The 22,307-nt window shown below is 47.2% G+C and overlaps 1 protein-coding gene across 5 annotated transcripts in view; it reads left to right on the top strand.

The window, feature by feature from the left end:
- Dlg5 (discs large MAGUK scaffold protein 5) overlaps nt 1-15,778 on the top strand; it is a 127,534-nt gene extending 111,756 nt beyond the window's left edge. For 4 of the 5 annotated variants that reach the window (XM_040735906.1, XM_040735904.1, XM_040735903.1 and 1 more), the window contains 5 exons: nt 4,624-4,767; nt 5,113-5,240; nt 6,584-6,693; nt 7,223-7,332; nt 8,577-10,170. In XM_040735906.1, the coding sequence (XP_040591840.1) occupies nt 4,624-4,767; nt 5,113-5,240; nt 6,584-6,693; nt 7,223-7,332; nt 8,577-8,680 (596 nt within the window). In that variant the 3' untranslated portion in view covers nt 8,681-10,170. Of the gene's footprint in view, nt 1-4,623; nt 4,768-5,112; nt 5,241-6,583; nt 6,694-7,222; nt 7,333-8,576; nt 10,171-15,767 lie in introns of those variants that run through there. The other variant, XR_005873276.1, reaches the window with a different exon arrangement.
- Nucleotides 15,779-22,307: the final 6,529 nt, after the last annotated feature.

The following is a 22,307-nucleotide window of genomic DNA, read 5'->3' as shown; positions in this document are numbered from 1 at the left end:
CCAGCACTCGGGAGGCAGAGGCAGGTGGATCTCTGTGAGTTCGAGACCAGTCTCGTCTACAGAGTGAGTGCCAGGATAGGCTCCAAAGCTACACAGAGAAACCCTGTCTCAAAGAGAGAGAGAAAAGAAAGATCCCATTCTCAGAGCTGAGACAGATGGCTCAGAGGGTAAAGGAGCTTGCTGAGTAAGCCTGGTGACATAGTTTCATTCCCTGAACTCACATAGAGGTGTAAGGAAAAGCCTAGCTCTATGAATGTTAACTCTGACCTCCACATATGATAATGCATGCCCCCTGCCCCACACACATGTCATGCACAATTAGGAAAAACAATTCTGTTCAAGGAGCTGGAGAGATTGTTTCATGAGCAAAGTAAGTGCTGTACTAGACAAGTGCTAAGGACTAGAGTTCAGATCCCCATAGGAGAGCTATCAGTGAAGACACCCAACGCCTGCTTCTAACCTACACACACACACACACACACACACACACACACACACACACACACACACACACACAGAGGGGGATGTATTTATGGCTGCTGTAACAAATCACTGCCAACAGTAGTTTAAAATAATGTCTGCTCATTCAAATGTCTAAGACCAATGCCATCACACCAGTGTCAGGGTGCCAGCAGCCTCCGCTGCCCTGCAAAGCTCTATTGGATGAAATCTTGTCCTAGCCTTTGTTGCTTTTGAGCAGTGGCACCAACATTCTTTTGCTTGTGGACACATCACTATTATCTTGAAACCTCTTTCTACTCCTTCTTCCTGTCTATGCTATGTGTGCCTGTCTCAGAAATTCCCTTCTGACAGGAACACATGTGATGGCATCAACCCAGGAGAACTTTCTCACTAGAAAAGGTAAGAGTCACAGGTTGTTGGGATCAAGAAGTGTCTTGGCTGGTTTTGTGTCAGTTTGACAAGCTAGAGTCATCAGAGAAGAAGGAGCCTCATTTGAGGAAATGTTTCCATGAGATGCAGCTATAAGGCATTTTCTCAACTAGTGAGCAATTGGGAAGGACCCAGCTCATTGTGGGTGGTCCTGGGTTCTTCTGTAAGAAAGCAGACTAAGCAAGCCATGATGAGCAAGCCAGTAAGCAGCACCCTTCTATGCCCTCTGCGTCAGCTCCTGCCTCTAGGTTCCTGCCTTGTTTGAGTTCCTGTCCTAACTTCCCTCAGTGATGAACAGAACTGTAGAATTGTAAGCCAAATAAACCCTTTCATTGAAACTTGCTTTTTGTCATGGTGTTTTGTTGCAGCAGTAGAACCAGACTTAGGGTTTTTACTGCTGTGAAAAGATACCATGACCATGGAAACTCTTATAAAGGAAAACAGTTATTTGGGATGGTTCACTTATATTTTCAGAGGTTTAGTCCATTATCATCTTGGTGGGAAGCAAGGCAACATTCAGGCAGACAACATTGCTAGAGCTGAGAGCCCTTATAATCTTGACCTATAGGCAACAGGAAATGCTCTGTCTCACTTGGTGACATACTTCCTCCAACAAGGCCACACCTACTCCAACATCCACACCTCCTGTTATTGCCACTCCCACTTTTCTTCAGACTACCACAGAATGTTAAATGAGAACTGACTCAGCCCTTAGGGGTACATTTTGACCTACCACATGAAGTTTCTTGGAGGGTTCCTCTAATGTTTTCATGCTGAAGGTGATATCCCTTAGACCCAGTATTTTTGCATTGTCTCTGTTCCCAGCATCAGGCCTTGCTATGCTGCCCAGGTGTGTTTCCCTTCTTGTTCTTATGTATAGCTTGATGTTTGAGAAGACCCTAGGCCATCGTTTTCTTCAAGCTGCAGATTCTATGGTCTTCTCGCTTCTCTCCTGTTAGTTCCCTGGCCAAATTGGTCAGATTGGTCTCGTGTCTTCTGCATGCTCTCTCCTATTCTTTTCAAACCTTGTCTCTCGATGCTGCAGCCAAACAGGATGCTTCCCACTGACCTTTGCCCTGCTCACTGTCCAGCTCATCTTTGATGTCCAGTGTCTTAATTTGAGAAACTGCCTTGTCTAGTGCCAGAGTTTCCATCCAATGTTTGTAATAGACCTTCATTCTCCACCAAGACTTCCCCGATCTTGTTGTTTGTTATTAAAGACTCAGCATCTGTGAGGACTATCTGGCAGCTGCCCCGACTGGTCATCTCTGAGTCATGTTTGCTCTTCTCGGTCTGCTTCATAAATATGCCTGGAACTTGTTAGTTGAAATGTCAAGAAGAGGTGCCTTGGGAGCCAGCACCAGTGGCCACCTGGATCTAAAGGGAGGTTGAGCTAACCTCGACTGGGCTACAGCTTCTGTGCTGTGTGGAATTCACCCTGACTGCTAGACAGAGCTGGTACCTGGGTCTCAGCTCCATGGGGGCCTCCTCCCTGGGGCAGTCTTTCTCTTCTTCATACAAGAGTCAGTGGAACCCTTTGCTCTGTGGTTTTATGGTTTTTTGTTTGTTTGTTTGTTTCACATTTAGCTTCTTGTTCCTCAAAGCTTTGGAATTTGGCAAGGGTTACAGGGGAAGCCTCTGATTCAGACTTATTTCTTTTTCCTAATATATATGTGTATGTATGTGTTATGTATTATGTACATGTACACGTGTGTGTTTATGGTTGAGTATGTACTCAAAGAGGCCAGAAGAGGACTCTTTGCTTCTTTGAGACAGAGTCTCTCACTTAACCAGGAACTAGGTTGGCAGCCAGGAATCCCTCGTATCTCTGTACCCACATTGCTGGGGTCATACAGGTGGCCCTGCCTATCCTTTTACATGGGTGCTAGGGGTTTGGACTCTGAGCCGTGTCTCCAGCTTCCCAGGCTTAGCTCTTGCCTCCTCCCTTCACACCCCATTTTTGGCTCTTCAGGCTGTGGCTGCTGTGACTGCCCTGAAACCCCATGTCTGCCCCACTTGCTAGTGGGTGTTTTCTGCACACTCTGCCTGAGTCCTCAGTGTCTTGACAGCAGCTCTCTGCCCGGGTTTACATTTTACCTGTGCATGGAATATTGCAGAGTCCTCAGTGGAGGAGCATGAATTCCTGTGACAAGTTTAGAAACAATCTGAGGGGGAGATGGCGCTACAAGCCATCATAGTTTCATGTCTTTTTTGTCGAATGTAGCACTTCCCACACACATACATGCTATTTTCTTGTTGTTTTCTTGTCAGCCCATAAAAATCAGCTTAAAGAGTCATGTGGGAAAGACACACAGATCAGAGTAATGGCTGTAACTAAGGAGGCTAGTGTGGAGGGGGCAGCAATAATGGCTGTATCTCTGTCTCTTAATTTTTTAAAAGAGAAAGTGCATAGGCATTCCAAGGCCATGAATGTAGACCACAGACCAGCTGGTGTCCAGGTTAGGCAGTACCTATAGAAACTTGTGTAATCAATCTTCAAGTACAAGCACACAGGCATATGATGAGTGTTGTAAGGCAAGACTCTATTCATGTTCTTTGTTCTGCCCACGGGGTTGGTCTCTGTAGAGCGTGGGTGTTTGCGTCTCCAGGTAGGTGTGCCACAGTCTTCTGTCTGTAGCACCACCACAAAAGTGTGCAGACCCAGAGTCCTGCCCTTCCTGAATCTGGGTGCCACAGTCACCTTGTGCCCTCTTCCAGCCTGTTCTCTGCTCCCATTTTAGACTGGTCTCTCATCCAGTTTGAGCAAGCTCACCCCAGCGCTCCCCTAACTCGTTTAGTCTCAGACCTGGACTCCCAATTTTGCATTTGTCTGGGCGTCTTGATCCTTTGTGGCCCCAGTTAGTGTGAGCTTCCAAAATGCAGAGACTGGATGTCTTGTATCTTGTGTTTCTGAGAAGCCAGCACACACCATCAAGGAGTCTCTAGGCAGGCAGTTGCCTGCTATCTTCCTGACCGTCTCTTCCTATGAGAACTTTGTGCACTTGGTGAGGGAGTTCACTTAGGGTGTTAACTAGGAAAGTGGCTTGATCACTAGAGCTAAGCTAGCTGAAGCCTCACAGAGAGCTCATCTGTGTGCCACATACAGTCTGAGGTGGGGGCAGGCCAGGGGAAGTGGCCCTGTGTTGAAAACCCAGGCCCCTCCAGTCTTCTGTCTCAGACAATTCCTAAGGGTTACCACCGTCTGTATGGGCAGAGCTGGCTCACAGCACCACCTTTTCTGGTCCATGGGCAGAGGCTGAAGAGTAATTGCATCTCCTCTATCTTCATGTCCAGGTATGGCTCATATAACCATACCTATGGAGGAGGCTGTGGCTTCCAAACCTGGGAGCCACATCCCGAGTGAGCAGAGGAAGATGTGAGTGTGGGGGCAGTGGGCGTGGGATAACTGAGGAAGACCTGGAGTAGAGCAAGATGATGGAGTAGAGTAAGATGATTGGACATCCATTGTCCCCAGTCTCCTCAGTGACTTCATTAGTGATTGTGCCCTGGTGTGCCTGACATGTGAGACTGGTCCTGATAAAATCAGCATCTGATTTAAAATCGGTCACCTCGCTGGCCTCATTTTGTGAGACAAAGAAGACAGGCCTGTCTAGGTAGCTGAGGTCAGGGTAGGCCTATCTAGATGAGCAAGGCCAGAGCTCATCTTGTCCAGCTCCGCTTTTTTCCTCTGTCCAGGCTGGGCCCGTGACCCTGCCCCCTCTTGTCTCTTAGATTCGGTGAGCCTGGCCTATCAGCGGGTCCAGAAGGTGGACTGTCCCTCTCTGCGGCCGGTCCTTATCTTGGGGCCTCTACTGGATGTGGTGAAAGAGATGCTAGTGAATGAAGCACCTGGCAGGTTCTGCAGATGCCCGCTCGGTAAGGGTCCCCGTGCTGACGAGGCTGTGTCTGTCCTCTCTGCCGACCTCTCTGAGCGTGTAGAGTAATGGTGCACAGAGTCTAGTGAATGAAGCACCTGGCAGGTTCTGCAGATGCCCGCTCAGTAAGGGTCCCCGTGCTGACGAGGCTGTGTCTGTCCTCTCTGCCGACCTCTCTGACCGTGTAGAGTAATGGTGCACAGAGTCTAGGGTCCTGCTGATGCAGGGAGGCCCACCTGTGGCCCCCCTTCTCTCCAGGAGAGCAGACAGTAGTGTGGGTCCCCATGCTGCTGATCAGTATTGCTCTCTGCGCCCAGCACCCTGACTTCTGCGTCTTACCATACAGAGGTGATGAAGGCTTCCCAACAAGCCATTGAGCGGGGCGTCAAAGACTGCCTGTTTGTGGACTACAAGCGGAGGAGTGGCCATTTTGATGTTACCACCGTGGCTTCAATAAAGGAGATCACAGAAAAGGTACATAGGGCTTTGACCCAAGGGCTGGTCTCCTCTTCTATCTGGGGCCCTGTGTCCTGGCTCTTACACCTCAGCCACTGAGGCCTCCTGCCTTTGGTCTCATCCTCCTGGATACTGTGAGTCTCTGCCTTCACTACTAGCACATAGATACATGGGACGGACCTAGGAGTCACTAGTACTTTGGTTTCCTGCTTCCTCTGCTCTCTGAAGGGCACTGAGGTGAGCTTTGAACTAGAGGCCTCCTAGACCATTCTGGGGTGGGTCCCTGAACACATGGATAACATGGATACAGAGAGCCACCTGCCAGGTCTCTGACTCCATAAAGGCCAAGAGTGTTTCTTGATGCTTTTGACATCCTGGGGTCCATTTGCCAAGGAGTGGGTTAGCTACAGGGTGTGCTAGGGAAGTAGCCAGTCCTACCTGCTCCTCAGCCTCTGACCTCTGGCCTTCTCTAGCTACTTCTCAGAGCTATAGTTCCCTCTTCTACCAGACAATGTGAGCTGCTCACAGTTGGAAATGCTTACTACTTTTTTGATGGGGATAAGCTTCAGTGAGGAAACATCCACCAAGAGAGCTGCACACAGGATGCCTGTGGTCTTTGTTAGGTTGACTCCCTTCTTAGAGGCTGAGGGACTGACTCATGGGGTCTATTTCTGTGATAGCCATGCAAAACTTGTATGCCCCACTCCATGAATCCCAAAGTCTCCAGTCTTGTTCAGAGTAGCAGATTAGTTAGGGTTTCTATGGTTGCAATGAAACACCATAACCTAAAAGCAAACTGGGGAGGAGAGGGTTGATTTGGCTTATACTCCCACATTGCTGTTCATCACTAAAGGATGTCAGGACAGGAACTCAAACAGGGCAGGAGCTGATGCAGAGGCCATGAAGGGGAGCTGCTTTTACTGGCTTGCTCCCCATGACTTGCTCAGAACACCTTCTTATAGAATCCAGGACCAACAGCCCAGGGATTGCACCATGCACATGGGCTTTCCCCCATTGATCACTAATAGAGAAAATGCCTTACAGTTGGATCTCGTCAAGGCATTTCCCCAACTGACAACTCTAGCTTGTGTCAAGCTGATACACAAAACCAGTCAGTATAGTCCCCATGTTGAGGCATGGCTTCCTGACCAGTTCCCACTCCCACCTCAGCAGCCATGGGGGTGGGGAGTATCTACCAATGGTCTCCCTTCCTGTCTTAAGTGGTCTACCAGAAATCCTCCTCCTGCTGCTGCTTGGTGTTTTGGAAGGCAGAGTTGTGTGGGGCAAGGGTGAGTCCTTGCAGGGTGGGCGTGTGTCCTCTCGGCTGCCCTGCATACTCACATTACACCGTTGTCCCTCAGAACCGGCACTGTCTTCTGGACATCGGCCCGCATGCCATTGAGAGGCTGCATCATATGCACATCTACCCCATTGTCATCTTCATCCGCTACAAGAGCGCCAAGCACATCAAGTGGGTGTCTGCCCCATTGAGTTCCTGCTGGGGTTGGGTCCTGGACTGGAACACTTAACACTATGCAAAGGCAACGTTAGCCAAGCTTAACACCTCCTTCCTGTTTGGGTACAAGCACACTTCTAGAGAATGGCTGGTTTTGTCTGCAGAGCTCCCATCCGTCCATCCCTGTTCCCTTCAGCATGCTGTGCAGAGGCCAAGGGAACTGGGTAGCTAAGTCCAGCTCAGCTGCACTCACGAAGGTCCCTTCTCCACTTGGTTTTTCTGTGCTGTTGAGCTGGTGTCCATGTTTGGAGACGGCTAGTGTGTCTTATGGCTTTGCCCATGTCCTGGGGTACTGAGGTGCCCAGATTCCCTATCATCCCACAGTTTCCATATAGCCTAGAGGCTACTAATTTATGGGAAAGCACCCTAGATCCCCTGCCCTAGCCCAACCCTATCTTCCTGGATGTCTCTGACACCCTGGACCAAGGAAGGAAGAGGGGACCCAGGGATAGGTTTAAGACTAGTTCCCTGGCTGTCCCTACAGAGAGCAGAGAGACCCTGTCTACTTGAGGGACAAGGTGACGCAGAGGCATTCCAAAGAGCAATTTGAGACGGCACAGAAGATCGATCAAGAGTACAGCAGGTACTTCACAGGTAAGTGGGTATGTGCCCAGCCAGGAGCAGAGGGTTTCCTCAGGTGACACTCCTAGGAAAGACAGCCGCCCAACTTTCCTGGACAGGCTGGACTGAGCAGCCACATACCCTTTTGTTACATAGACATTTGGCCCACAGGTCCAGGCCAGTATCCAAGCTGTGCCAAGTGGCAGGGTTATGCTCGCTGGCCTTTGGGCTTGGTCTAGCCTTATTCACAAGCAGTAGGAGCTATCTCAGCACAAACAACCAACAGCATGGCCGTGGTGACCCCCAGACAGGTTGGGAAACCCTAAGAACCCAGGTGAGCCAGCAGTGCAGACAGCTATCTATCCTGAGTGCTGCTCAGGCCCAGTCTTGGGGGAGTGAGGGGTGAGGTGGTTTGGTAAGGCAAGGCCAGTCTCAGCATCTCTGGTTGCCAGTGAGACCTGTGGATACAGCAGGTTTCCAGCTTCCCCGCCTCTCCTGAGTAAAGTCAACCATTTGTAGGAGCTAGTAGGGGCACTTTAGAACATCACAGGAAGGGTTAGGACCAGCCTGGTCCCGTTTTCACTTCCACTTTATTACAGACCAGTAGACCAATAGAAAAAAAGAAAATGTTAAAAACTGCTGGGCGGTGATGGCACACACCTTTAATCCCAGCACTTGGGAGGCAGAGGCAGGAGGATCTCTGTGAGTTTGAGGCCAGCCTGATCTACCAGAGTTCCAGGACAGGCTCCAAAGCTATACAGAGAATCCCTGTCTGGAAAAACAAAAACAAAAACCAAAATGCCCGAACTTAAATATATACTGATTTTTAAAAATTAGGTTAAACAGAAATAAAATTATATAAACTTCATTGCTTTCTGAATGTACCTGGCCCTCTGGGGGTGTACTCTGCCTGCTGTGTCCTGGAGTAGCACTAGCCTGCCAACCTGGGCACTATCCTCCCCCCAGCAGAGCCCTGCTGCCAGTAATACCATCCTAACATGCCCCCAGGATGCTTCTCCATATACTGTCCAGTTGCCATTCCCCCTCCCCAGTAGAGGGCAGGCCAGTAGAGGGCAGGCTGGTCCCCCCCTCCTCCCCCCCCACCGTGCCCCTTGCCACCCTAAGTCATTGTGCTGGACAGTTTGGGAGCAGTCAGCTTCCCCAGGTCTCCTTTGCCCGGTTTCCTACAGACAAGCAAACAGTCTCCATTTCCCTTACTGGGTGGGAATGTCTTACTTGGAGCTGATCTAGCCTGTGTTTGGTGGGCTTTTCTGCAGGGGTTGTCCAAGGTGGAGCCCTGTCGGGCATTTGCGCTCAGATCCTGGCAATGGTCAATCAAGAACAAAGTAAAGTCCTGTGGATCCCTGCTTGCCCACCCTAGCAGAAAACTGTGCCAGAGGCGCCTCCATGACCAGAGGACAGCTGGATGGCTCTTTCCTAGCCCCAGAGAGGTCTGTCTGTCTATGGACCTGGAACCAGGACTGCACGAACACCTCCTTTGTAGACGGAGAGCCCCCAAAATTTGGGCCCAGCTGGTGGATGGCACTATTCACACGTCCACTTTGAAACATAAAAGCAAACACAAAAGACTTGATCCTCCCAGAGGCGCTGTGCCCAGGGCCTTGCTGGTCACAAGTTTACAAGCCTTTTCTAAGTATTTGGTTGTTTATGTTTACTTGAATGGCTCCATGTTGGTGCCAAGCCCCTGATCCCAATCCCTCTGTCACTCCCTGTTGGTTTGATGTTCCTGTCTTGGGCAGGACAGTTCTGGAACCTCATTGGGGGTGGGGTGGTGTTGCTTTGTTTTAGGAAGTTTCTGTCAGTGGGACCAGAGTTTTGACAGACTTCCTGCTCCTCAGTGGTCCCTCTCCTGGAAGACATCACCACTGCAGGTGCTCAGCGCACTTGTTGGTACCAGAACCAGCGCCCTGGTGGGACCAACTTGCCATGGCAGCGCTTTCCTCCAGTACACGGAAGGCAGCTTTGCATTCTTGCAGCTTCTCCTCCTGGCCTTCCTACTCGCCCCCTGGCCCCTTGTTTCTTCTCCAGCTGCATTTCTATTTAAACATCACGTCTAGTCCACCAGAGCCTCGAGCTTCCTCAGTGATGCAGTTGGGTCCTCAGCATGGGGCATGGGCATGCCATTTCTTCCTGTAGGCTTGGAGATGCCGGGAAGCCTTTGCCAGTACAAGGTGGCAGGGTAACCCTTACACTGGCACAGATGTACCAGCTCTTTCTGGCTTGAAGCTACTCATCTATTGAAAACCCAAGAAGAAAAGACGTTTTCTCAACATTCTTAGCCCGACTCCACGAAGACATCTCCATTGTTGGGTCGTCCCCGTGTCCCCGTCCCGTCGTCCCGTCCCGCCGTCCCCCCCCCCGTCCCCCCCGCCTTCTGATGCCAGATCTATTTTGGTAAAGAGCTGATGCGCTCCCTTCATCAACTGTGTGTCCTATTAATAGGTACTGTACTGGGTTCTGTGTGTCACTGGGGTAGGACCTATATTTTAATACTGTTCCTAACATTTCATTTTATTAGCAAGAAATCTTTAATTTCATTTTATTCTTTGTAATTCTAGACATTAGATTGTAGTTTAGCCATTTTTTAAAGGGATGTATTTTCTTGCACAGCTGTTTAAAAAGAGAGCGAGAGTTGCAGCCCTCCAGGCTGTCCTGTGCCTTACAGGCACACATTTTCTAGCTCAGACAACTGACAGACGCTGCTGACCACTCTCAAGGTCTTACTTGCACAGTTGTGGGACAAGGACTATTTTCCTGGTCATAGGGCCCAGGCAGGTATGGATCTGACAGGTGGGATACGCTGTACTAAAATGTTACTTTGTATCAAAAATAAAACAGACTTGAGTACAACAAATGAAGGTCATTTTGTGTAACCTGTGTGTGCAAATACCTGTGGATGGTGTGGATGCAGCTCTCCATTCTGCTCAACCTGTGTGCACACCCTCCCCCTTCCCCTCTCCCCCTCCCCCTTCCTTCCCTCCAAAAGCAGGCTGTGCTGCTTCTGTCAGTGGAGTCTGTGTAGCTCCTCTCCTGGAACCCTCCGGCCGATGAACTGAGGTTCAGTGACAAGCAGTAGTCCACTACCTGGTGCGTCCACCTCTGCCTGACTCCTGTCATGCCCTGCTTGTCTGTCATTTGCCCAGTCGTGCTTTGGACCAGGTTTGCAGCTACACAGCTCTCAAATCCTTGTGTTCAGGCCTCCAAGTGTGAAGCTATGCTACGGAAAGCAAAGAGGACTGAACTGAGCATTTTGGGGAGAACCCAGAGTGTCCGCATTGGCTGTGCTATAAGAAGTCTCAGGTTGGAAGTGACCGACCTAGCTTGGGACCGTTGTCAAAACCTCAGAGTATCACATTGTAGCACCCAGAACTCCAGGGCCTCAGGCAGACTGCAGAGGAAGCAAGTGTGAGCCCCAAGTGCCGGAAGACTTGGGAAAGTGGACGGAGAGGCATGGCTCAGGCCGAGGGTAGAGCCTGCCTCTGCTATCCCTTTTTTTGCTTGTATGTATGTGTTTGTGTGTGTGCATGGGCACACTTGCTGTGGGTATGTATGTAAAGGTCAGAGGTCAGTGTCAGGAGTCTCCCATTATCACTCTCTACCTTATTTTTTGAGATGGGTCTCATTGAACCTGGAGCTCACTGATCTCTTAGACTCTCCGACTATTAAGCCCCAAGGATTCTTCTATCCACCTTCATAGTTACAGATCATCACCTCTGCCTCTTCTTTACTTTTATTTTTAAGCATGGGTGCTGGGATCTTAATTCAGGCTCTTATGCTTGCACAGCAAAGCATTTTACCTACTGAGCTGTCACCCCAGCTTTTGTCTGCCTCTTGTGTTTGGGGGGGCTCAGGGGTAGGATGGTCTGCCAAAGCCCCTGCTAGTGTGGTGGTAGACTTGGTATTGATGCCTCCCTCTTCCTGTTGCAACAAGGTCCACTGTGTCCAGTGTGGCAATGCATGGGGTGACTCAGATCATCCAGGAAAGGCCAAGCTGACATGATGGTATCCTCAGCCTCAGTGTTTGTACCTAAAGAGAGTGAAACATGGATGGGTTTTCTATCAGTTACTTTTCATGTAAATGCAGGTCCTGCAGAGAGCAGTCTGAAGAAGGCTTTACTCTGGCTTACAGTTGGGGATCCTTCCATCATGCTGGGGGTGGTATGGCAGCAAGAACAGGAGGCTGACCAGATACATTCCTCTGCAGTCTGGAAGCAGGGAGGAAACAGGAAGTGAGACCAAGCTATAGAACATCAAAGGCCACTCCTCAGTGAGTGACCTACCACCTCTAGCAAGGCTCTGCTTTTCAGGGGTTCCACAAACTCTCCAAACAGTGCTACTGTCTGAACTTTTGAAAAACATTTTACATTCAAACCACAACCACCTCTAAGGCCACTTGCTGTGATGCAGGTGAGGGGATGATTCTGGAAGGCTTAATGCTTAGAATTAGCAAAGGCTTGCAGCGAGTGCCACTTTAAAGGTAGAGGCCCAGGTTTGGGAGCTGGATTCCAACAGGTCAGGGACCTGGGCCTCTCTCCCTGCCAAAGAGGCAGTCTTGGAACTGATTGCAAAGCAGCAGGTTTGTGGGAGGGAGCTTCATTCTGGGAGCTTGAGAGGCCACCCGCTTTGATGTAGACAGAACCAGAGATGCATTTGGGTCGCATTCCAAGGATAACAGAAACAATAAAATGTACTACATGAGGGTCACCAGGGCTGCACTTCTCGAGATCCGCAGGGCTCCCAAGGCAGGAACCTCCTTCCCTGCATCCTGTCATCGACTGTTGGGTGTCTTCCGCTTTCACAGTACCTTAATCCACCCACCCTATCACCTATCTGTTGTCTGTCTGTCTGTCATCTATCTAAGGCATCATCCTCCACTTCCATAGTCCTATATATTACCTAGTATCTGTCCATCCATCTATTTATCCATGCCCACACACACATCGATTTAAATCTAGGTTCCACATATGAGAGAAAATACTGTTTCCAAGTCTGACTTAAAAATGTCATAGCTTGATCTGGGCTATTGTAAATTGTGCAACACTGACTCACAATCTTGGATATATATACACTCAGGAGTAGAATAGCTGGATTATATGATAATTCTGCATTCTGTTGTCAGGAACCACACCCGATTTCCATAGAGGTTGCACCAGACTGCACTCCCACTAGATTGTATAAATATTCGCTTTCTCAGAATCCTCAGCACCGTTTGTTTTCTTGATAACCATTCTAACTAGGCTGAGATGGATGGTCAAAACATCTTCCTTTTTAATTTTTTTGATGACTAAACATGTTGAAGATGTTGAACACTGCTTTCAATCACTTCTTGGGCATTTTTAATTTGAGACAGTCCCACTGTCAATTCGTGGGATTATTTTGCCCATGAAGAAAACTTCAAGTGTTTTACCTGTGTTCCTTCAGCGATCGCAGATTTTTTTCAAGTTTAATATTAAGGTCTTTGATCCATTTTGAATTGATTTTTGTGCAGGGAGACAGATAAGGGTTTGATTTCATTTTTTCACATGTCATACCCAATGTTTCTTTAGCACCATTTTTCAAAGAGCCCCCATAATGTGTTTATATAGTTTTAAAATAAATTTTATTATAAAAACCAGGCAAATAGAAAAGATCACACACCAGAATTAACCAAACCCAAAGTCTAGCCATCTCTGTGAAATTTTTAGTTAAAACATCTATCCTGAGCTTCACACTGGATACACTTTTACTGTCAAATATATTTTATGCACTTAACCACCACCCAAACTGAAAAGCTGATGACACAGTTAAAACTAGAAAACCACTTAGCATTATGTCATAACTCATGTCCATTATCTGCATTTGGTCTTCCTTGTCCCTTAATAGAAATCCTTCCTTGTCCTCATTTCTGTGTTATGCTGTATGTACATATACATGGTAGGGTGTGGGGTCCTTTGGCTATATGCCCCAGAATGAAACTGTTGGATCATAAGGTAGTTCTATTTTTAATTTTTTTTATCATTTTTTATTTTAATTTTAAATAGCTTGTTTTACATGTCAATCCCAGTTCCCTCTCCCTCCCCTCTTCCCGCACTCCCCTTCCCCCCCCTCCCTCCCACGCTATTGCCAAATCCTTCCACATAGGGGATATCTAGAGTCTGTCATTTTACTCTTGGTAGGGTCAAGGCACTCCCCTAAGAGTCCAGGCTGAGAGAGCATCTCTCTTTGTGCTATAGGCACATGAAGACAGTTTGTATACCAGGGATAGACACTGAGCCACAGCTCAGGGCCCCATAGGTTGCCCAGGCCTTCTCACTGACACTCACATTTGGGGGGGTCCAGATCAGTCCCATGCTGGCCTCCTCACTGTCGGTCTGGGGTCCAAGAGCACTCCCCTGTTCAGATCAGCTGTCTCTGCTGGTTTTGCCGGCCCATTCTTTGCCAATTTGCTCATCACTCCTCTCTTTCTGTCACTGGGTTCCTTGGGTTCAGTTCAGTGATTAGTTGTGTGTTTGCCTCTGCTTCCATCAGTCACAGGATGAAGGCTCCCGGATGGTTATAGACATCAAGTTCATTATCAGGAATGGGCATTCGAGGTGGTCCCTCCACTATTGCTTAGCTTGCCAATTGATGTTATACCTTTGGATCACTCGAGGTCACTCTGGTGCCTGATCTGTCTTCGATCCTATGATTCCCTCTTCCCCCTATTCTACCCCCACCCCCTCAACTTCCTGTTCCCCCATGACCAACTCCCTTCCTCTTTACCCCCTCTATTCTTCCCAGGTCCCACTCCCCCCGACCCCTCGCCGTGTTCCCCATCCATTCAGAGGATCTTGTCTCCATCCTCTTCTCTTGGGTACTATGCATATATGCATATCTTTTAGGTTCTTTCCTGTTTCCCAGACTCTCTATCTGTGGAAGTGCAGACTGGCACTATCCTGATCCATATCTAAAATCCATATATGAGTGAGTACATACCATGTTTGTCTTTTTGCGACTGGGTTACCTCACTCAGGATGGTTTCTTCCAGTGCTATCCATTTCCCTGCGAATTTCAAGATTCCATTGTTTTTTTCTGCTGAGTAATACTCCATTGTGTAAATGTACCACATTTTCTCTATCCACTCTTCAGTTGAGGGGCATCTAGGTTGCTTCCAGGTTCTGGCTATTACAAACAATGCTGCTATGAACATAGTGGAGCAGATGCCCTTGTTGTATGAACCTGCCTCATTTGGATAAATGCCTAAGAGTGGAATTGCTGGGTCTAGTGGTAGATTAATTCCCATTTTCCAATTTCCATAATGGCTGTACTAATTTGCACTCCCACCAGCAGTGAATAAGGGTTCATCTCTCCACATCAGATTTGATGAAAGCCATTCTGACTAGAGTAAGGGGCTGTCTCAAGAGTAGTTTTAACTTGCATTTTTCTGGTGGATAAGAGATATTGACTACTTCAAAAAAAGTATTGGCCATTTGTGTTTCTTTTTGTGAAAACTGTCTATTCAGTCCACTTGCCCATTTGTTGATTGTCAATTTTATTCCTTTGGTATTTAATTCCTTCAGTTCTTTGTAAATTCAGCCCCTCATCTGAAATGTAACAGGTGAAGATTTTCTCCCATTCGGTGGGCTGTCTGTTTCCTTTGGTGTAGGAGACCTTTTATCCAGTTTTCCCCAGCACCGTTTATTTGCTGAAGAGGCTTTCTCCCATTGTTACGGAATATGTGACTATAACTGTGTGGAGTTATTCCTTAGTCTTCTACTTTGTTTCCCTGGTCTGCTTTTATGCTATAGCCATGCTGTCTGTATTACTATAGCTCTGTAGTGTAACTTCAGACAGGGTGGGGGCAGTGATAACCGCAGCATCCCTCTTTCAGTTTAACATGGTTTTTATATTTTATTTTCTGCTTCCATATGCTTTTAGAATTTTTTTCTAGTTCTGTAAGAAAATGTCACTGGAATTTTAAAAGGGGCCACAAAGAATCTATGCACCACTTTAGGTAAGACAGCTACTTTTGCATTCATTCACTTCTTTTCGAAGACACTGAATGGCATCTCTCTTTTTTTTTCCTAATTTCTTCGCTGGCAAGTTTATTGTCAATGTCTAGAAAAGCTACTGGTCTCTGTTCATTTCTTTTCTATCCTACTGCCTTGCTAGGGGATTTTTGGTGGCGTTTTTAAGGTTTGGGTGTTTACTGCATGCTCACTCTGTGCACATGGTGCCTGTGGGGGCCCGAAGAGGGCTTCTGACCCTCTGGGATCAGAATTAGAGATGGTTGGGAGTCACCATGTGGGTCCCAGGAGCCAAGCCTGGATCCACTCTAAGAGCAACAAGTGTTCTTTTTTTTCTTCTCTCTTTTTAAAAATTCTATGTATCTGTTACATCATGTATCTTGATCCCATTCATTTCCCCATCCCTTCATATCTGCCCTCTGCCCCTGCATGCCAGTTCCCCCCAAAACCCCAAAATTTAAGACACAAAGGGAAGAAAAAAAGGAAAAATCTCACCGTGGAAGCTGCAGTAACCCCCAGTTGTGCAGTAAACCCCTTTACTTACAGGTGTTCGCTGCAAAGAGTCATTGATCTGGTTCCAGGCCTCTGGTTTCTATTATTCTATCACTGCCGGACCCTCACTGGGACTGCTCGTGCTTGTCCTGCTGTTGCCCTGTGTTGTGGAGATCCTGCACGTGCTCCAGTAGATTGTAGATTCTAGTCCTGGGCAGCTGCAAGGTTTATCCTCCCTGTTCTCCCCTGTCCTCACCAATAGGGTGAGCTTTCCAGCATTGCTCTAGCTAGTTCACCTCTCTCATCAATGAATTCGGGGTGGGGTCAGTGTTCCTGCTTTCATACCTTCATGGTGATGATTCTCCCAGACCCAAGTCATGGGGAGGTACACGGGCTACTTTCCCAGTGGTGCAGATGGTGGGGGACAGGGACAACCCTCCAGGAATTATGGCCAGCTCCTCCACCTGTCTCAGGCGTTGATGGCCATGGCCGGAAGGGGGTGTGGGGGAGGGCACCTTTCCTCCCTCCATGTGCCACATGTCAGGTGAGTAACGGGGGCAGCTCTCCCTTGCTCACAGCATCAGGGCTGGCTGAATCACCTCTACCTCCAACCACTGGGCCAGCTTCTAAGACACACAAAGTCCAATGATTTCTCTCGTTTTCCCTGGTGGCTTTGCCAGTGCTCTCAGGATTTCAGGGTTTTATTTAAGACTCAGAAGTCTAATCCTGCCAAGGCAGGAGAGAGAGAAGCTTTGATTATCTTCTCTAAGATCCCTGAACAAATCTTGGACAAAATCTTTGGTTTAGGCTAGCTGGGTAATATGAGTAATAAGCTTTGCAGACTTAGATTCTAGGATGAATTTATTGATGAGAAATGACCATCCAGTCTCAAAGGGAGTAAGCCCTCATTTATCCTTGGGTGAGGATGTGTTTCTGATGTGGGTTAAGGCAAGAAGCAAGAGTAGGACCCATGAGGGGAGGGGTTCTGATAGTGCCTCTTAAGAAGTCCTCATGACTGGGGCTGGAGAGATGTCACAGCAGTGAAGACCTCAATCTGCTCTTGCTGAGGACCCAAGTTTGGCTGCCAGAACCCTTGTAAGGGGTGGCTCACAACTGCCTGTAACTCCAGCTCCAGGGGGTACCTGGACAGGTACCTGGACTCATGTATACAAACTCAAACAGACACATACACATCATTTTGTAGAAGTAAATATTAAAAAAAAAAAGAAGTCCTTATGGTTGTACTTTTGTGCACATTGCAGTGTAAAATTAACCTTTTTTTTTTTTTGTGAAGTCTGGCTGAGGTCCTCTTGGGTCATTTTGGTCTAGGGAGAAGTAGGCCTCTTTTAGCAACATGTCTTAGAACCCTCTAGCATCTATTTAACCTTAGAGAACCAGGGCAAAACAGTCCCCTTTGTGCCTCTGACTATATTAATACAGGCCTCCAGGTTACTGAACACCAAAAAAGGTAAGTTACACCAATGTGATATCTCTAAGTCCTGTGTAACATTTTAGCTAAAGCTTGGGCAAAAACAAAGCACATTTAAATAAATCCTGATTAGAAATGCATTTTTGGCCGGGCGTTGGTGGCGCACGCCTTTAATCCCAGCACTTGGGAGGCAGAGGCAGGCGGATCTCTGTGAGTTCGAGGCCAGCCTGGTCTACAGAGTGAGTTCCAGGACAGCCTCCAAAGCCACAGAGAAACCCTGTCTCGAAAAACCAAAAAAAAAAAAAAAAAAAAAAAAAAAAGAAATGCATTTTTGTTGTTTGCTGTGGAATATTCTTTTACACTGTGTGAACATATGTCGCTGTGATTGGTTTAATTAACAAGCTGACTGGCCAATAGAAGAACAGGACACAGTTAGGCAGGAAAGTCAAACTGAGAATGGTGGGGTGAGGAAGGACAGAGTCAGAGGAGTCACCAGCAGACACAGGGAGCAGGAGATAAACGTGCCATACTAATAGAGGCACTGCCACGTGGCAGATCGTAAATAAGGAATGTGGGTTAACTTAAATGTAAGAGCTAGTTACAAATAAGCCTGAGAGCATTTACCATTAATGTAAGACTCTGTTTGGTAGCAGCTCCCAGGACAAGAAAACACCCCCTACAGTTCTCTTTGCAAAGTGAGATGGAAATCTCAAAAAAAAAATGGTCACACCACCCTAAGTGTTTGGGGAAGACAAAACGTTTTACTCCTGCAAAAGAGTGCCATGCCAAACCAAGGAGGCCAGGAAGCACAGCCAGTGGAGGCCCACTGGGCGTTTTAATTCCACATGCAAAAGTGTCAGAGCTCAGCCTAATACTCTCATGTGATTGGCTGGTTTAAAGAGACTAGCTGATAAGCAGAAAGCAACTTTTAGTCCCAAGGGCAACCTTGAGCACATACTTGGATTTCAAGGAATGATGACCGTGAAGAAATTTAAATTTCTGCCAAATGGCTTCTTTACAATTCTTTATAATGACGTTTTGTCTTGTTTAATCCTTTGATAGAAAAGATAGTACACTTCTTTTATACTGCTCACATTCTCTAAGCACATGATGCAAAGAGCTGGTTCAGTAGTAACACACATGTTGCAGAAGTAGCCAGCCACTCTGATTGGATGTAAGGCCTACTCCATGAAATGGAGCCCATGTCTGCCACCTGACATCTAACACATAACACTGCTTGAGTGGCTAAGAACCTGAGACTAGATAGGCCAGTGTGCAGAGAGTTTGCGATGTCTTCACCAAACCCCTCCCTTCAGAGCTCAGGGAGCTATGCAGAAGATGAAGATGAAAGATTGTAAGAGCCAGAGGGGATAGATGACACTAAGGAAACTGTCTTCCAGACACCTAACACACATGAACTCACTGAGACTGTGAAAGTATATACAGTGCCTGTCTAGATTCATGTCAGATCGAAGTGGATACAACTCTCATCCCTAACTATTAAGCTGTCTCCTCCCACTGGCATTCACTTGCAAAGGAAAAGTTAGTTTTCTCCAATGGAGTCTCACTGGATATATTAACCACACATAAAGGTAACCTCTACACCCAGGCCAGCACAGAATTAACTGAGTGGTTCTTGTGAAGTCATTTTTTCTTATATTCCTTATATTCCTTAGTTTGAGCTTTATTTTTTGTTTTGTTTTGTCTTACTAGTCTTTTGCTTCTATATTATGATTTCTGATTTTGTGTTTTTATGGGGTTTGTTTTTAAGTGTTTCTTGTGTTTTTTTTAAATCTTTTTGTTTGCCTGTTTTTTTTTTTTTATTTCTAAAGAGAGAAAGTAAGGTAATAGAATTAGAGTTGGGGAGTGGAGGAAGCTATGATCAGAATATATTATATGAAATCAATGAGGCAGGTGTCTGTGAATTTAAGTCCAACCTGGTCTACCTAATAAGTTCTGGTCCAGCCAGGACTGCATAATTAGAAGGGGTCCATATTAAAGAAATGACGAAAAAAAAAAGAGCCAGTATAGATTTGTCTAAATGTGTCCTATTATTTATTGGGTAATGGTTGGAAACAGAGATGGACAAAAGGTCAATAATGATCTCCCTACCTGCCTCAGGTTGCTCTCAGAGGAGGAACACTTGATTTTTTGGGGGGGCATCATCTTTTGATACCTTCACATCTTTTGAGGTCATAGGTATTATGGCCCCCATAATCAAGAAGGAACAAGCTGACAGAGGTGTCTGCCTTTATCTGTGCCTACCCCCTGGCTACACTTACTTGAAAAATGGTAGCGACAATCAACATGAGTCTTTAAGTGGAGGCTAGGGGCTTGGAAAATTCCCCTAATGCCCTCCCTCCTATAAAGAGATCTAGTTGTGGGATGGATAATATTATGATTGATAATTCCCTCCAAAGGCCATTTTCCTTTCCTTTTCTTTTTCCCTCCAAATTTAAATCAGGCTCTTTTTCTTTTAAGGTCCCATCGTGGATCAAACTGATGTCGCTCAAGGGAGTCTCATTCTTCACGGTGTAAGCAAAGGGTGTGTTGGGTTCAATTTTTGAGGCATTGGAATCCATCTGTAAGAAGGAAAGAGGGGATAGGGCTGGAGAAATGGCTCAGCAGTTAAGAGGATTGGCTAAAAGCAGAGGACACCGGTTTGATTCCCAGCACTACAACTGTCTATAACTCTAGTTCCAGGGAACTGGCCACCCTCCTCTGGCCTCCTCCATCACCAGACACCCACAGGGTTCATAGACATACATTCAGGAAAAACACTAGTGCACATGCAATTTTAAAAATTAAAAGAGGACATGGAAGTAGGGGCACTGCCTTCAGTTCGGGTCCATTTCTGGCCTGTGTTCTGAGTTGGAGGAGACGACTCAGCATGGCCTAATACATCTCCCTGGGGGACCCTTACTGAGTGTTGGAAGTATCCTTATCTCAAGAGCCAGGCCTCTGCTATTCTCATTTGTAGTTAAATTTGGTCTTAATTGATTCTCCCTGCATTTTTACCTGGTTAATTCTTATTTGCCTGTGCAGGACCCACCATCCATTAAAAATCTCTGGAGTACACAGACATTAAGCCTCACATGTCAGGGTAGTCAGTCAATTGTTAATGACTAGATGAGGGGATCTTGACTTCCTCATTGACTGAGCCTCCCTGTACCCACAGCCTGTTCTTCCAACATCATTATGTCTTGGTCCACATACATTACTCAGCCTAGCTAGGATGCAGTCAAGATTGCTTAGGGTGAATGTCCCATTATAGACATTAAAGAGGGCTGACTTAGGGGAGCCTCTTTGCAAGTTACCATTTGTATCTTGGATTCAAGAGCCTGGCATCTAGTGAAGAAAACAAAAGCACCACCATGAGAACTCGGGAGGAAGTGGTATTGGAGTGCTCTTTCTCTTAGTCCATGTCACAGCATTGCATGCCGGTCGTTTTACTGAATATAAAAGCAAGGGCACTCAAGGAATGGTTGAGCAGAGGGAAGGGCGAATATTAAGACTCTCACCTCAAAGGGGGCCATGCTGTTCTTTATTTTCTTGAAACTTGATGCAAGTTAGAGTCATTTGGGAAGAGGGAACCTCAGCTGAGACAGTCACCTCTGTCACACGTCCTGTAGACCAGTCTGTGAGGAGTGTTCTTGATTAATGTTTGATGTGGGGGCCCCAGCTCATTGTGGGCAGTGGCACCCCAGAGCAGGTGGTGTTGAGCACTGTAAGAAAGCAGACTGAGGAAGCCGTGAGGCCCAAGCCAATGAGCAGCACTCTTCCATGACCTCTGCTCCAGGCCCTGCCTCCAGGGTACTGCCTTCAGTTCCTGCCCTGGCTTCTTCGCTCAGTGATGAATGTGACCTGAGAATTGTATGATGAAATAAACCCATTCCTCCCCAAGTGGCTTTTAGTCATGGTGTTTCATCACAGCAATAGAAAGAAACCCAGGATAGGGATGGATATACTGTGTTAGTCAGAGAAAAAAAAGCAGGGCTGAACAGTGGGCAGAGAGGACAAGTGTCAAGTCACAGTGGAGCTGGTACGTGAAGTCTCTTTCTGAACAAGCAGATCCTCTCACCACAGCCCTCTCACCAGCGATGCTTGCCCAACACCCAGGAAATTGTCCTTTGGAATGCCAGGCGGGATGTGTGCTTAAACCTAGGTACCTAACCAGCTGTGGCCTTGAAATCTGTTATTAAACCAGCATACCCAGGGCTGTCCCTTTCTTTTTAGTGACAACCAGTTGGGCTAGAGAAGCTACCTGTTCCCACTTGCTCACTGATCTTTGTGGCAAGGGTCATTTGATGGGAGGGAGTGGGACATTGACTTCTAGTTGATATCTCTGAAACTTCAAGAAAGGAATGTCTAAAGTGAAGGTTTCTCTGGAAGCAGGGAAGCTATGGAAAGAAATAATGATCTAGGCCTTGTCCTCATCATCCTTGAGCAGTGGCCTATTGTTTTAACTGGAGCCCAGGGGGAGGACAGGAGAGCCAAAAGCTGGTGTTCAGGATCTCTAAGGGAGATGACATGGTGCTCTCCCACTCACTGTCGAGATCCTATGTGACTTCAAGAAGATGGGAGAGACAGGAGCCTGGAGGTGAGGCTCCAGGACTAATTACTGCCCTTCAGGAAGAGAGGACCCATGGCAGAAAGACTGTGGGCATGTCTATCCAGCTTTCTAATGCTTCCTCTTGCCAGTCAGACAGGATCCAGGGCCAGGCCTCTTTCTCCTCTGTGAGCTACCGGGGTGAGGTGGCCTTCAGCGTCACAGTGGAAATGCATCCTTGGGTTGGGTTCCTTGGATGGAAAGGACCTGATCTAGCAGGTTCTGTCTGCACAGTGGCCAAGAGTTCCCTATGCTGCTCACCCCACACCCACTTCCACCTCCATCCCCACCCCAACTCACCCTTTCCTTTTTCTGGTCCCAATTACAGAAAACTTCATAGCACCTTGGACCAAATAATTCCAATGATTTGCCTGGTTTAACCATCAGTTTTCAGAGCTGTCTATAAATACTCTGGCAGACTGAGGCAGACTAGGTTAAGAATGAGATATAGAATTTATGACCTCTGGTAAAA

Source organism: Mesocricetus auratus, unplaced genomic scaffold (genome assembly GCF_017639785.1).
Source record: "Mesocricetus auratus isolate SY011 unplaced genomic scaffold, BCM_Maur_2.0 Super-Scaffold_100053, whole genome shotgun sequence".
In the NCBI taxonomy this organism is placed as follows: Eukaryota; Metazoa; Chordata; class Mammalia; order Rodentia; family Cricetidae; genus Mesocricetus; species Mesocricetus auratus.
This window is presented reverse-complemented; position numbering and strand designations above follow the sequence as displayed.